The 15,793-nt window shown below is 46.3% G+C and overlaps 1 protein-coding gene across 1 annotated transcript in view; it reads right to left on the minus strand.

Annotated features, from left to right (window-relative positions):
• Positions 1 to 15,793, minus strand: part of PTPRJ (protein tyrosine phosphatase receptor type J) — a 147,020-nt gene that overhangs the window by 31,062 nt on the left and 100,165 nt on the right. The window contains exons 2-7 of the mRNA XM_054586960.1: positions 9,885 to 9,906; positions 8,521 to 8,751; positions 6,314 to 6,568; positions 3,436 to 3,684; positions 2,129 to 2,338; positions 497 to 763 (exon numbers count right to left, since the gene is read on the minus strand). Coding sequence (XP_054442935.1) covers positions 497 to 763; positions 2,129 to 2,338; positions 3,436 to 3,684; positions 6,314 to 6,568; positions 8,521 to 8,751; positions 9,885 to 9,906 — 1,234 coding nt within the window. The remainder of the gene's footprint in view (positions 1 to 496; positions 764 to 2,128; positions 2,339 to 3,435; positions 3,685 to 6,313; positions 6,569 to 8,520; positions 8,752 to 9,884; positions 9,907 to 15,793) is intronic.

A 15,793-nucleotide genomic window follows, 5' to 3' on the forward strand; every position in this document is an offset into this window, starting at 1 on the left:
TTTTATTTTAAGTTATTGGACCTTCTTCAGAACAAATGGCTTTTAGTATGCTGTCTATCATCTTATCTTTAAGGGACAGTTAAGCAAACGAGGGATGAGACACAGTGGCACCCTGCTTTATGACAGCATCAGCATCTTAAAGACAAAGAGACATGAATATCCAGGTTCTTTCTCCTTGTAGCAATTCACTCCAGGTCTCTGCCACACTAGAACAGTCATTATAAGCACAGGCTGGAGTCCATAAAACAGCCTAATGCCAAACACGTGACAGGGCTGTGAACATTAAATAAGACAGAGCAAGGAAAGCCCATCACACCATGCTGGGCGTGTGGCAGGGTCAGTTGACGATGACTGTTACAATCGCAGATCCTGAGGGGGTGAAAGTCCCTGGCCTCACGCATTCCGCTGTGCTCTCCTGGAGGGCAGGTACAGAGCCTTGTATCTGGGCCTGGTGCGTGGCAGGCAGGAAAGGTTAGCAAACAATGCGTGAACTCACGGGTGTACTTTTGGAGAAAGCCCGGTATGCCCTCAGAACCGTCCTGTAGGGAAGGACGCACTGTGATGTTGTATAAGGTACATGGGCTGAGTGGAGTGAGGATGGCCTGAGTCTCATTGACGGTGAGGTTGAGGGTATTGGTCTCCCCAACAGCTTCTATGTTGTAGGTGTAGACAGAACATGCCCCATTATCATTGATTTTCCAGGTCAGGGTCATGCTCGTGGCACTGATGTTGACTGCTTCGATGTCAAAAACCTGATAGGAATCTGTGAAGTAACAAAAGGAGTTCACAGTAACCAGAACGGCCAAGCCAGAGAGAGAGAGAGAAAGAGAGAGAGAGAGAGAGAAGCTATCATTGGGGCAGGTCATCTAGTTTAAGAAACACTCTTAGCAATGGTTCCTTCCTATTCTGTTGGGAAACGCCCCATCTGGTTTCAGGAACTAAGGCCCTGCCGACATTTAACTGCAACGTACACAAATGTATGGGGGTCCCAGCCAAAGTCAAGCATCTTCCTCTATGAAGAAACAACCTGGCTGATTGCAATGGCACCGTTGCTCTTTGTTCTTCTTGTGACACGGTGGACTCCTTCGTGGGCAGCTGACCATACATTACCTGTGCGGCACCCAACCCCCTCTTCTGATGGCGCCCCACGGCCCCTTTGTGGGAGGAAGTGTCTGCCAGCCATGTAGAAGCTGGGTTGGGGACAGTGTCTCCTATCCCCAGCACAGATATCCGGAAAGTGGGTATGTGACACTCTGTCCATCTTGGGACTTTGAGTCCCGAGAAAGAGTCACCAAGTCCAGTGTGGTCCAGACCTCCAGAGTTTTCTGGATGCTAATCTGCTTTCTGACCTTGGTGCTCCAGCCCCCACCCTCATGCCCTCTGTCCTGTGGGCCTATGACAGCCTTTCAGAATAGATGTACTTTCAGATACGACGACCAGAGTTGGGTCGTGCTGGCTGCAACAAAGTCCCCAAGGACTACAGTGCTTCAGTGTTTGCTCCTGAACCCATGGAGCCCGACCATGTGCTTTCCAAGCACGCGTGTCCCCATCCCCATCTATGCTGAAAATCCCGGAGGGCAGGGGCTGTGCATGTCTTTGCCCCCTCATCAGCATCAGTCCAGAAAGCATCCAAGTGCTGGTCAATTTACAGAGCCAGAGTGCTGCTGAAATAGAGGTAGAAAGCAGCAACGTGCATGTCAACACGTTTCAATAGAAACATCACTGTGGTTTCCAAGGTCAGGCCAAAAGAGGAAACTTGTTCTCTTATCTCAAGAGCAAAATACTTAATCAACATTGACAAAATGAATACCAGTTTATAAGAGAAAAACATGACACCAGCTTGTCTCGCTGACTCATATACAGAGAAATGAAAGAAAAACATGAGGCAGTTCCCAGGGTCTGCACCTAGTGGCTGCTCCCTGTGCTTGATTGAATTCAGTGAAAGAAGCGTCTTGGCCACAGAGTTAAGAACCTCGATGGGTCTGCTCTGTCCAAAATCTCTTCCAGAAACTCCATCTGACAATAAAACTACTTGAGAAACAAGAGCTAACTCAGAACCAGAATCCCAAAAGACATAACCTTGTACTTAGAAATTCTGGCTAAAGCCATTTTACGAAATTCAACATACTTGTCCTGAATTCTATGACCTTAGGCTTCCCTTCTGTGTCATTCTGTGCTTGAGAATACACAGTAGCCTTGTACAACGTGCCGGACTTCAACCCAGAAAGCAGGACTTCCGTGTTTCTGGCCAGAAGATAAGGAGAGGATTGTCCTTCAGGTTCAAGCAGGTACTTGTCCACAGGGGAAGTCAGGGCCAAGCCCCCTGGGCCGGCAGCATCTGCTTCAAATACAAAAGGCAAAGACATGAACTGCAACAGAAGCACATCCCTGCTTCTTTCAGTCCCCACAGTTGGCACTCCCCGAGTACCTGCCGCCCCTCCCCCTGACTGAAACGCATCTGCCGCAAAAGGCTCCGATCTGGGGCAGATATTTCACTCTGCGCTCTTATCCCAAGAAGCACCACAGATATTTGTGCTCCTCTTTCAAACTCACCTGTCTGCATTTCTCTCCCTTCTTTCATGAAATCATACCCCCCCCACCCACATCCAGACACGGCTTTCCTGGGACAGGCACATGGTTCAAACATGGTCCGACAGAACCCATTTGAGGACTTGTTCCCCGGGACCAGACCCCTGCTCACAGGTAGTGCAACTGCTGGTGGCCGTTTATCCTCCAGCTGTGTGGGGGGAGCCACTCTGAGAACCGAGGTGATAAAAAGAAAAATGCAGCAAGACGAGATGAGCGTCACCCCATCTCTTTCTTTAAGGCCCGGCTGCCCATGGCAGGGGAATGTCATGAGCCAGTAAGTTGCCCTTCTAGTCTCAGCTACAGAAAGTCTGGCTTCTGTTGCTTGTGATCAGGAATCCTAATACCCACTTTGTAGCTCTGTTTCCTCACGTGTAAAATGGGGGTGAAATACTTGTTCTTCTCAAGTCACAGAGTTACCCAGAAAAGGCTGAAATCTGCAAATGACTACTACACTGTCACTCTAGGAGACATCTGCTAGACCCACTTAAGAGTCCCTTTATGCATGGGATGTAGTAAGTTCCTCCGATGGCTCTCCAAGGATGAACACATCTGTTATTTGTTCACCTGAAAGTGTGAAAAGCTACGTGGGCCAACTACTTCCCTGGATGCCAGAGTCCCAAAAGTTTCAACCCTGCTTGCCATACTGAGCCCCCATGTGCTCACCTATAACATAAAAACACTTTCCCCTCCTTCCTCATACAGGTGTGGGGTCCAACTAAAAAGTGCAGGAGGAGCCCTCTACAACATCTAAAACTGTACAAATGTAAGAACAATATTTTTAAAAAGGATGAAGTTCCTGAAAGGCAAAACCAGCAAGCAGACAAGAAGCACACTCTCGGAACTCACCTGAGCCATTTCCTCCAGCCACAGCGTCCCTCTGTGTCTCAGCAGATTCTGAAACACACCGGGTCTTATAGGTAAACCCCGGCTTCAGGCGTGTAATATTGACTGCTGAGCTTTGATTCAACTCCTCATGGCTTCCCATGGCTTCAAGGAGCAGCCGGCAGGTGGCAGTGCCATTACTATTCTCCCAGGTAAGAGCAACTTCTGTCACACCCTTGAAGGTGACGCAGAGACCGGAAACTGGATGGGGCTCTAATTTAAAAATACACAATGGGCATTGATGGGACAAGATACATGTAATCACTTTTCATTATGAATGGCTGGGGACATCGATGTTTCAATATTACCCACTAACAATGCTCCCTTTATATCAGATCTAGTACAATTCCACCATTTCACAGCAGGAAAATATATATATATCATATGAAGAAAAGAGGAGAAAAAATAACTCTTAAAGCCAAAACTTTTCAGGAGCTGTACTAGTCTCCAAGACAGTGAACCAACAGTGATGTGACACTCTTCTAAATTGTCCCTTTTAAATAGCAGTGTTTAATTGGATCCGCTTTAGACCTCAGGGACAAAGCATCAGACAAAGTGATGGCTTGCTGCATCTGAAGGTCACGAGTCAAGACAACATGAATAAGATCATTTCACAGTACCAAGACATTTCTACGAAGGAATTCCTCTCTGTATTCCAAACCCAAGGGGAGTTTGTAGAAAACTATGAACCACACTATCCCCACGCTGTCCTTTCCATCACCCGATTTGGCTGTCAGTGACATAAACCATTTCAGCCAAAATGGCATCCACTCCCTTCATCTTTTTCAAGTTCTTTAGTGTTATCCCATGACAGTTGTCCCAGTTTCCCCCCCCTTTTTCCTCCTCTACCCAGCCCACCCCCTACTCCCACAGTCAATCCCCACCCTGTTGTCTGAGTCAAGCCCTTCATTTTTAAGATGAGAATATGGAGCTACAGAGACAGGTGACTTGCTCAAGAATGCCCACCGCTGGCAGTGTCCGGTAGGGCTCCGCCCTTAAGCATATAAAGCCACAGGTGGTGTGCAGACAGAGCAGAAACCCCGTCTGACGGCTGCAGGTGGCTGCGCTTGAAGACACCAGTCTGGATGGTTGTTGGTTCCTGTCCAGCTCTGCAGCGAGCTGATCCACTCTGTGGCTCTACTCTTCACATCAAATGTTTCCATGCGAAGGTTTCTAAATCGGGTCACTCATGCATTTTGGTTTTGTTTTGTTTTGTTTTGTTTTGTTTTAAATAGAACACCGATAAACCAGCCAGCTCCATGACTCTGGGTACCTGTTATGAACATTACTGTACTACAGAGGTCAGGTATCAGGCCCCTGGACTTCCCACCTGGGCTCTCACAAGAAACTTCTCAGCTTTACAGTGTCTTCCACTGTAGCTCTCGGCATTACCATGAGGACAAAATCAAAAATTAAGGCCCTGGCTGGTGTGGCTCAGTGGGTTGAGCGCTGGCCTGTGAACCAAAAGGTTACCGGTTCAATTCCCAGTCAGGGCACATGCCTGGGTTTCAGATCTGGTCTCCAGTTGGGGATGCGCGAGAGGCAACTGAATGATGTTTTTCCCCCTCTATTCCCCTCTCTCTCAAAATAAATAAAATCTTTCAAAACAAAATTAAGGACAGCTAAACACACAGTACATGCCCAATAAACAGTAACTGATGAACACCGCCTTGTCCTCATGGGCTGTAAGGTAGAGTAAGGACCCTCGGCTCCTGGCTGAATGCTTCCTGTCACCTTGTTGCCTCCTCCTTCCGGTAGCCACCAATTCTCTAGCCCCATGTCCCCATCACTATTTCTAAATTCTGTCTTCTTTTCTCTCCTTAATTCTCCTCTATCTCCATCTTTTCCTCTCTTTCACAATATCGTGTGGCAAATCTTCATTGTGTGCAGCTTTTTTCCCTCTCTAAAGCTGTGCTGGGAGGAGCTCCAGGTTTGTCTAGGGTTTTTGGGGAAGGTCTCCGACACACCCTGCCCCTCAGCTCCCCCCTCTACAGTTCTTTTTACTTACTGAGCTCCTGGAAAAGATTTTGCTTAAAGAAATTGTTTCCTCACTGGAAAAAAAGAGTTGAAAATCACTGGTTTAGTGTTCGTTTGCCCCGTGTGCGGAGGGCTTGGCCTAAGCAGCCACTTCAAGCCGTGGGCTGTGAGAGGTAAAAGGCTCACAGCCTTTCCCAGACCGAGATCACACCCCCAGGCTGGAAAAACAACAATCTTTCTTAAATGTTTGCCTCTTCTCAGCTTCAAAAGAGCTCCTCATCTTTTCTATATATTCTTGGTTCTTTTCAGCTTAAAAAGAAAAGAGCTAAATTTGCAGCTATAACAGGGGGCTCAGGATATTGACATCTAAGCTAAATAAAAATCCAACTTAATACAAATCTAAGTTTAGTCAAATGTCACTGGGCTTTCATTTGAAACATGCATTCCTCTATAAAATATCACCCCCAAATTTCACCCCAAGGAAGCCCCTGGGACTATAAACCCAGCATCAACTTTCCTGGGGAGCTCAGAAGGAGCCTTGTAATTACTGACACCATTAAAACACATTCCTAAAGGGGTCCCTGCCCCCAAGTCTTAGCTGAAAAGTATTAACCACTAATAACAAAAGATTTTTAAAACTGAACAGTTGGAATTAGTTAAAACATCCCCAAACACAAAGGGCCTTAATACTGAACGATCAGGCCTCTTGAACTCATGGGCTTGAAACAATATAGAACCTTTCCTCCTCTTCCGCAGTTAATGAAAACCTCTCTCTTTGCAACAGGCAACTTGAAACAGACAAGGCTCTAGACTACAGAGCAAAAAGGAATGGTTCGTGATCATCCCTGGGAGCTAGTCATCTTACCTGTAATGACAGCTTTGAATACAGCTTTTCCCCAAGTCCCATTTATTCCTGGAGTGATGGAGAAGTTGTATAAAGTCCCCGGACTTAAGTCTGTGATGTTAATGCCTTTTTGATTTGCGCTATAATTCAGCAGCCCATTTTCACTCTCTACTTTATACTCATAATTAGAATCATCTAGGTCCTTGATTTTCCATATGAGATTCACACCGGTTGGACTTGTGGAAACAGCTTCAATGCCATACACAGGACTGGGTTCTATTTTAATATTGTTTCCCAAAAAAAAAAAAAAGAAAAGAAAACGTTATATTGACAAAAGAAATGTAAGGGCAAAGCCTGGTCTGTATATCTACTTTTCAGAAGTGAATTTAGCAATTTTAGAATTTCACTTCTCTTTATATCATCTCCTGCAATTCCCTCCACCAAAATATATTTAGCCACATACACATACATGTATACATGGGTGTTTGTGAAACAAAAGGCTTTTAAAAGGAGACTAAAATGATAGAGGTTGGCCACGTTGGCTGTGACCTGATCAAGGGTTACATCTCAAAGCGGGGACAAACAGAGACCTGAGATGCAAAGTGAGTCTATCTCGCGATTCTCAGAGAACAAAGGCGTGCGGAGAGGCATTACACAGTGCAGAAGCATCTGATCACTTTTTTGCCAAACCCTGGAATCAGGAGGAAGCTCCATAATTTTCTGGCATGAAGATGACAAGGGACAGAATCACACTAAAGGGAAAGAACTGGTCTTAGAATCCAGATCTGGACATAAGGATCTGCTCTCCCCTGCCTTAGCTGTGTGACCTGGAATTAGTCCCTTGGCACCTCCCAGCCTTGGGTTCCTCAGCTGACAGCTCAGACAGACATACAAAACACTAAACATAAAGGGTGATCACTAGGGCGTCTGGACTGGTAAACGTGGTCCCTGGATAAGGACATTTAAAAATTTGAGTTTGGAGTCCAGTTGTGCTAGTCCTTAGTCATGTGATTTTCCTCAAAGTCTTCTCACTTCTCTGAACCTCACTTCCATCATCTGTCAAATGGTGGATTAAAACCACGGACGTAATTGTGGTTATTAACAGCGACTACAATTTCAGAGTAGATGTGGCCTCACCACATTCAAGATTGAGGAGTACCAACTAGCAACAGAAGAGGAGGTGCAGCCATGAGGCCCTTCTTCTCAAGAACCTAGGGACTGACCCCAGAAGAGAAAGGGTTGGTACCGGTAAGGCCACCTCGGCATGCACGTGACCTTCACAGGCCAGTTTGGAGGGTGTGCCGAACCTGGCATCCGGGACATGCAATCATTTACTGATCCATGAAAAGGAGCAGGAGAGGAAACAAGAGAAATGAAAAAGGAACAGACAGGGAAGAGTCCTGTGGCCCACAATTCAATAGATATCACGCCAGGAGAGGCTCCAGGCTTGAGCTTCCTGCTGACAGAGTGACAGATCCACAGTATCACGTTTGGCAGCTTATCACTGGGGTGTCGATGACGATCAATGCTGATGATGGTACGGGGGCAAAAATATAACAATAACTGCAGTCACTGCGGGGGAGGCAGCAAGGACAGCAGCCCTCTTTGGGACCACGTTCCAGTCTCCGTACCAGGCGCTGTTCATCTATACATTCGCTCATTTATGCTTCACCACAAGTGCACGTGGAAGGGCACTATTTCTACAAAGGAGAAATGTGTTGAGAACTCAACTTCACCACATCGTACAGGGATTCTGGGAAGGTTTTAGAAAAGCAGGTTCTTAAGATTCAATAGTTCAGAAAATAAAGCATGTTTTAAAGTGTTTTTAAAATGTGTGTATAGTGGTTTTGGGTTTTGTTTTGGTTTTTTTTTTTAATAAAGATGAAGAAACTGAGATCTCAGAGGACTAGTGACTTGCCCAGGGCCACAGAGCTAGAAACTGACAGGGCCAGGAAGCCAACCAGGGTCTCTGATCCCAGGTCTGTGCTCCCAACTGCTTGGGCGGTAGGCCGCCCAAAGACCAGGCAGAAAGAGGGTAGGGCAGGTCTTGGAGGAGCCAGGAGATCCCCTAGCCAGGCAGCAGGGCCAGGGATGCGGAGGAGAGAGACGCAAAAAGCTGCTTTTCGCTGTGGAAGCTCAGATAAAGTGAGCTCAAATGTGATGTGGAAAGAAAGACGTTTACATTCTCTAAACCCCACAAATGATCCCAAAGGAAGAGTCTTGCTCACTTGTCCACACTTGTTGGCAGCAGGTACCAGAGCCATTTGAGTATCTGACAAGATAGCCGATCCCAGGGTCCAGCTCCCCAACTAAAACACCGTTGTCATTTTTTAATGAGAAATTCCGTGGATTCTGGCCACTCAGATCAGTCACATTTGTTACTGAAAAGTTTTCTGGCACCTTACTAATATCAATCTCGTTGGTTGTAGATGTGACTATAACCATATCACAGTAGACACCTAGAACACAAGAAAGAAAAACAAAATGCAAACTAATAAAATGCCACCCCCACCATATGCTCACTATACAACACATTTTTATTATAATGTTTTAAATTAAAATAGTTTCCCTTTCTCCCATATCTTGCTTTAAAATATCACCTCTATGGACAGACATTTTCTTTTACACCAGTGATTAAAATCTGCATGTGGTATCAGCTTATTGACCAAACTGATTAACGAGACAGAAAAAGCAACTGCAGAATTCTTCCCATTGTTTGCACAGACTTTGCATAATTACTGTTATTAGCTGAGATTTCTTTATTAGACGGTCTCAGCAGGATCCACCCCCTTTACAAGGCACTCTGAGAACAGTCAAATTATTTCATCACTATGGGTCACAAACATTGGGATTTTACCAATCCCAGAAAAAAAAAGTTCCCAAATTCTGAGGACAGACAAAAGCTACCAATTTTTTCCCAAAAGGTACATCTTTTTTTCAAGTGCCAACTACTATTCTCTTAATTTATTATTGAAACAGTTCATTGCTCAAAAGAAATTATTAAGTACATAATCCCCAACGAGATAGCACATTCAACTGAATATATTTAGCTTCATTAAGAACTTACTCTCATATCCTTATTTTTTGTCATTTTACTCTAGACCTGGGAGGACCTTCTATGGACCAGCTCTAGTTAGTAAGTGGGATGCAGCCCTCCATGTGGAAGGAAAAAATACGAGAGTCTCTCTGCTTCTCTAAAGGTTATGCAAACCTTATACACCATTTAAAAATTACAGGGCAATGTAGCAACCCAAGAAAGTACTCATGGGATCATAGCACATAAAATAAGTATAAATCATACTGCAACATCATTTCGACTAAGTTTTTTAATTATCCATGGATGTAGGTTAGGGAAAAAAAATCACTGAAAATATAAATATTTTATTTGTCCAGGTTGTACAATTGATTGAATTCCTTTTTTTTTCCCCACTAGCTGTTTCCTCCCCCACCCCACATCTAAAGAACCATTGGAGAAACTAAGTGAGTGTTCACAAATTAGCATTTTCTGTGATTTTCACATTGCTGTTAATGTTGTTGTCCATCAGAGGGCAGCAGGGAACAACACAAGAGTGGAGAAGGATGTGGTACTTACTACAGGCATCTTGGCACAAAATCTGTAACAGAAAAAGAAAACGGAAGTCAGCAGATTCACTCAGCCACAGAAAATGCAAATCAGAAATAAAGCAGCAGAGAATTTAATAATGGGGCAGGGCGCTGAGAAACCCATTAAGCAAAGGCCTGCAAGCCAAGGTTAGGGTGTGGGGATGCAATGCGGGAACTCGGTGTAACCAGGGGTCAATTACAAACAATGGCTTCACTCGGCTGTATGGAGGCTGCCCGGCTGTTGGCTTGCCAGTGTTTGTCCTCGCAGATACATCAAACACTCCTTCCTGACACTGCATCTTAAATTCACATAGAAGGACCCTGAAACAAAGTCCAGATTCTCTGGCCAGAAAAAAAGGAAGGCAGGACCATGTCAGCCTTCCCAAGAGCCATTTCCAGGTCTTGACTGCACAGGGTAAAGCCAGATGTGGGACAGAAGAAACCTACTGGCCTCAGGATTTTCATTGTGCAAACATTCACCTTCTTCCTTATACCAGTAGGTGGCAGTGGTCTTTTTTTTTCCTTTCTTTCTTTCTTTCTTTTTTTTTTTTTTTTTCTTTTTTAATCCTATGGCCTGCAGCTTTGGAAAGAATAACTGTTTGAAACAGAAGGACCTTAAAGATTTTTTAGTTGATAGTGTCTCCATCTGCCATCTTTTGGTCCCTGGGGGTCCTCAAAGATATTCATCGCAATCCATAAATTATTTCCCCATGCTTTAAAAGCCTAAGTTGTACATTCTACTGTTTAGTAAGCATGTCTTTTTTTTTTTTTTTTTTTTTTTTTTTGGTTAGCAGGATTTTTCAAAGTTCGGTCCTCGTGAACAGGAAAATAATTGAAAGGGGCCCTAGTGGGAAAAAATTGTACTCCAACCTCTCATCACACTTAGAATAAAATTCAAACTCTGAGCCATCGCCTGTGGCCCCTCAGATCTCCTCACCCCATCACGCACTTAGCAATGTTGTTGAAACTGGTTTCCCCCTTAAAGGCTTCATGGATGTATTGCCTTCTCTGAAACACTCTGCCCCAGAGTTTCCCTTGGCACGGCCTGAAGTGCCACCTCTTCAGAGAGTCCTTCTCCCACCCACCCGTGGAACTTGGTGCCCCTCACTCTCCATCACGTCACTGGTGTGCTTCCTCCTCAGCATTTACTGCCACTGTTGTCGCCTCCTCCAACTAAAGTGTATGCGCCACCAGAACAGAAATCTCGTCTGTGCCCTGTGCCAAGGACGGTGCACACAGTAGGCACTCAATCACTGCCACTGAAGGAAAGAATGGGCCCCTTATTTTGGAGGGGAGGCAATCCCTGAGGTCCAGAGATGGGAAAAAACTAGCGCCAAAGTTCCACGGCAAGGCCAAGGCTGGCTGGGTCCGGGAGCCTGATCCTCCAGCCCAGCATCTCTTCCCCTCGCCCCACCCTTTGCAACTCTTGAGTGGAGGACAAAGACAACAACCTGTTCCCATCTCATGGGTTAGGGAGACAGAAGGGAAGGCCTGTTCCCCACCCCGTCTCCCAGGGGGCTCAGGTACCAGTCCTTGAAGAAACCCAGTATTCCTCCTCTCTCTCCTCACTCCCCACAGTGGGGGCCAAGTCCCGCTGATTCTCCTACCCCACCCGCCCCCCTCTCATACTTCCAGCCCCACCGCCCACTCCACCCTCATGCCCTCATCATCTCAGACCTAAACTCCCTCAGCTCATCTCCCTGCCTTCAGCCCCAGCCCCCTCAATCCATGCCATGCGTCAGTCTACGTCGTCCAGGATGGGTCACAAGGGAGAGGGACAAAAACAATGAGTTGGTTACTAGACAAGTAGCTCAGGGCAGCAAGTGGGGCAGAGGGGATGGGGTGGGCAGTACTTGGAAACCATTAATGCTTTGTGGACAAAACCCCACAAGATACCGATACGGTAGACACTTCATAACACTTTTAGAAAGAATACAATCAACAGAAAGCTCCTCTGCCTAAACTCACTTCACAACTCAAGGATGGCATGTCCCCGCCCTTTGCACTGTTACCTGTTTGTATGTGCATCTACGCACAGGAATCCACCAAAACACTGCCGGAAAACATTCAAGCTCTGGGCCTGCCCTCAAACTTTTTACAGATAGGGAGGGTTTGTAAGTAAGTAATTCAGGGTAGACAGCCCTGACAAGCCACTGAACAAGCACTCTTGGTCTGGAGCTAAAGCAGGGGCTCACGGCAGAGGGAGAGAGGAAGGAGGGCAGGGGAACCAAACCACAGCAGGACAGATGGAGGGAACCCTGGGGTAGGTCCCATTCACTGAGGGAAGTCACAGCAGGGCGCACATGAAGTCAAAGAGTGGCTGCGCGTTTCCATCTGTGTCCTTTACTGTCCTAGACTGTGTCAAAGAGCTCTGCATTCTCAAGATGCAAGTGTAAGGATCACTATCAGGGCAAAAGGCAAGTTTCCAGAGATTAAAATCACAGCTTGGCCTCTGTATTCTCCATGAATTATACTTAATATGCACAGTGCTGACTCTGCCAGGCACCATTCCAAGCATTATACTTACAGATATTAATTCACTTAATCCTCCAACGGGCCCTGAAAGGTAGGCACAGGTCCCTGGTGGGCCCGTGGGCTGCAGGGCCTGGACCTGAATCCAGGCCATTTGTCTCCAGAGCCTGGGTCCTTAATCACTAGCTATGATACCTCCTAACCACAGAGTGGCTGGAGAAATCTATTGGGACTTAGAGAAGGCTTAAAAATTAATTGTAAACAATATTATCAGGGTTCCTTTCTTCTCTCTACCCTCCAGAAAGTCCAGCAAACAAAGTAAGAGTGTGTGTATTGTTTTGGGGTTTTGTTTTTCCTTTTGACAAATTTGAGTACGGGTTCTCCTGGCGACCCTCCCAAACAAGGCTGTAGGTGCCAGGCAAACACACCAGCCTCTCAGAGGCTCACAGTGAAACAATGGCCGGTCAGATAACACTGCACCACAAGGTTCCCCATCTTTCCTGGCCTTACTCCCCCTTGTTTCTCCTCATCGTCACCTATGTGGGCCTGATTTCCCAAATAGAGCATCAAGACTTTAATCCTGGCCTCAGGCTGACATGGGACAAGGGGACCTAAGAGAAGTCTGCGAGGGGGCTCCTGGGGAAGAACTTCCTCCCTGATAAAAAAAGAAGGACATATCATCCTGCTTTGCTGGACTCATCAGGTCTGCCTGTGATGCCTGGAGCAGCTGCAGCCACTGTGTGACAAGGAGGGGAGAAATCACCCACCTGTTGAAGATGGCAGATGAGGAGAAAGAGGGAAAACACCTGGCTCCTTGAGCTACTAACTCAACCAATCCTAGGATCCTTTCTACCTCCAGACTTCTTGGCCAGGGACGTGCAACACCCCTTATTATTTAATGACTCTTGTTTGGGTTGTCTATTATTTGCAACCAACAGATCACTAGTTGACACTGTAACAATAGCAAAGCAAGGCAACTAATTTTCACATTTTCCAGATGAAGAAAGTGAAAGGCCAATGATCTGTCATCCAGTGTCACAGGGCTGGTCAGTGAGAGGCAAAGCCAGCATGTAAGTCCACATCAGCCAGGCCCCAAACTCTTCCAGTGAGCACAGAAAAAGACCGTTGCAAACAACACCCCTCAAGATGCCCCGCATGGCGGACACTGTCATAAATATTTTTTAAAAGAATACAATCAACACAAAGCTCGTCTTTCTAAAATTAGCTTGAAGCCTCATTGCGCCTGGGGATGAAACGGAAAGAAACCCATTTCCACAGATTCATACACTAAGCACCAAAGTTAACTGCAAAAAAAGGAAGCTGGGGACAAGTTTCCAGAAGTGACAGCTAAACATGATGATGAAAATAACTTTAGTCCTTCCCCTTCTAAGAGGACCCAAAAAGGCCCCAGTGGTTGTTAATCAAAAAGGATTCCTTTTTCTTAAATAAGCCTCTTTAACATTTAAGAAAAAGAGAGTTCAAAACTATGAACATTAAAATGGCAAAAAGTGCACAGCTATCAACAACTGAATCTAAAAAAAAAACAAACTAAGCAAACAACCAGAACAGGAACAGAATCAAAGATATGGAGAACATTTGGAGGGTCATCAGCTGGGAGGGGGAAGGGAGAAAGCAAGGGTTAATAAGCATGATTGGTAGGTACAAAATAGACAGGGGGCCCTGGCTGGTGTGGCTCAGTGGACTGAGCTCCAGCCTGCGAACCAGTCACCGGTTCGATTCCCAGTCAGGGCACATGCCTGGGCTGCAGGTGGGGTCCCCAGCTCGGGGTGTATGAGAGGCAACCACATATCAATGTTTCTCTCCCTCTCTTTCTCTCTCCCTTCCCCTCTCTCTAAAAATAAATAAAATCATTTTTTTAAATAGACAGGGATGTTAAGAATAGCATAGGAAATGAGAAGCCAAAGAACTTATATGCATGACCCATGGACACGAACTAAGGCAGGGGGTGGGGCGATGTTCCTGGAGGGAAGCGGGGTACCAGGCAGAGGAGTGCAAAGGGGGAAAAATTGGGACAACTGTAATAGCATAATCAATAAAATTATTTTTTTAAAAAGGATTCCACCAAACTCATTCCAAGCTTGAAAGGCCCTGTGACCTCCCGTAACAGTCCCTCACCCAGCAGCTCCAAATCCTGGCAGGGGAGGAATCAAGCCTCGCGCAAGCTGCATCTCATCGAATCCCCACAGCGCCTCGGGAAAATGGGGGTGATAATCCCCCCCCCCCATTTTCCAGAGGAGGATACTGAGGCTCAGAGGACACAACCTGAGGTCACAGAGCTCCTGGGCTATGCTATACAAACCTGCCCCGGGGCCAGGAGGCAGAGGTGGAAAGAGCTGCTGCAAGAGCTGCTTTGGGCGGAGATAAAACCAGCACTTTCCACTTTCCACGTCCCTCTGGGCAGAAATTAACCCAGATGGAGTATGCAGAGCCAAGCCCAGGGCCAGGACACGGGCGGGCTCCAGGGTCCTTTCCCTTCTCCATCTGAGGCTCCCTCCCCTCCCCGCCCTCTCCCGAGGTCGTCAGCAGACCCATGGAGGGAGGGTTACAAAGGAGCCCTCCTGCAGCTGGGACTCCGGAACAACGGAAGTCACAGCCCTGGGACCCAAACTGCGTCAGTGGGCACTGCCCGCATGGAAGACTGAGGGCGTCGGAGCAGCGCTACTCACAGCAAAGGGTGGAAATAACCCAACTGTCCGTCGACAAATGAATGGAAAAACAAAATGTGGCACACTGACACAATACTTAGTCCAAAAAAGGAATGCAATTGTGATATATGCTGCAATGTGGATGAACCTTAAAAACATTATACCAAATGAAAGAAGCCAAACACAGAAGCCCCACATTTTGTGATTCCCCTTATATGAAATGTCCAGAACTGGGAAATCCCTAGAAACAGAAAGCAGACTAGGGGTACCGGGCTAGGAGGAGGAGGAAGAGAGAGGGATTGCCAATGGGTGCTGGGGAAACTTTGGGGTAATGCAAATGTTTGGAGCTAGGTAGAAGTGGTGTTGGCACAACCTCCTGAATGTCCTAAATGCCACTGAATTGCATGCTTTAAAATGTTAATTTCTTAGTATGTGAATTTCACCTCAATTTTTTTAAACAAAGATAGTAGGTGGGTGACTGTGTAGAATCAAGCTCAGCCACTGGGAAAGAGGAGGGAAAGAAGCTTCCTGAAGGAGGAGGTGGAGGGGGTAGAGGGAAAGGCAGATGATAAATAGGGAGATTTTGAAAGTTGGATTTGGTCAGAGAAGGGGGAATGAACCACTCTGAACTGGGAATTAGAAAGCATGGACCGGGCAAAACAGCCTGACCAAGAGCACTGTGGGACCTCCACTTCCACATGCATCCTGGGGCTAAAAAGGAAAGAACCCTAGTTTATTAAGTGCCCACTGTGCACCAGGC

Source organism: Pteronotus mesoamericanus, unplaced genomic scaffold, assembly GCF_021234165.1.
Source record: "Pteronotus mesoamericanus isolate MK-2021 breed Mesoamerican mustached bat unplaced genomic scaffold, CSHL_Meso_final scaffold_1066, whole genome shotgun sequence".
Classification (NCBI taxonomy): Eukaryota; Metazoa; Chordata; class Mammalia; order Chiroptera; family Mormoopidae; genus Pteronotus; species Pteronotus mesoamericanus.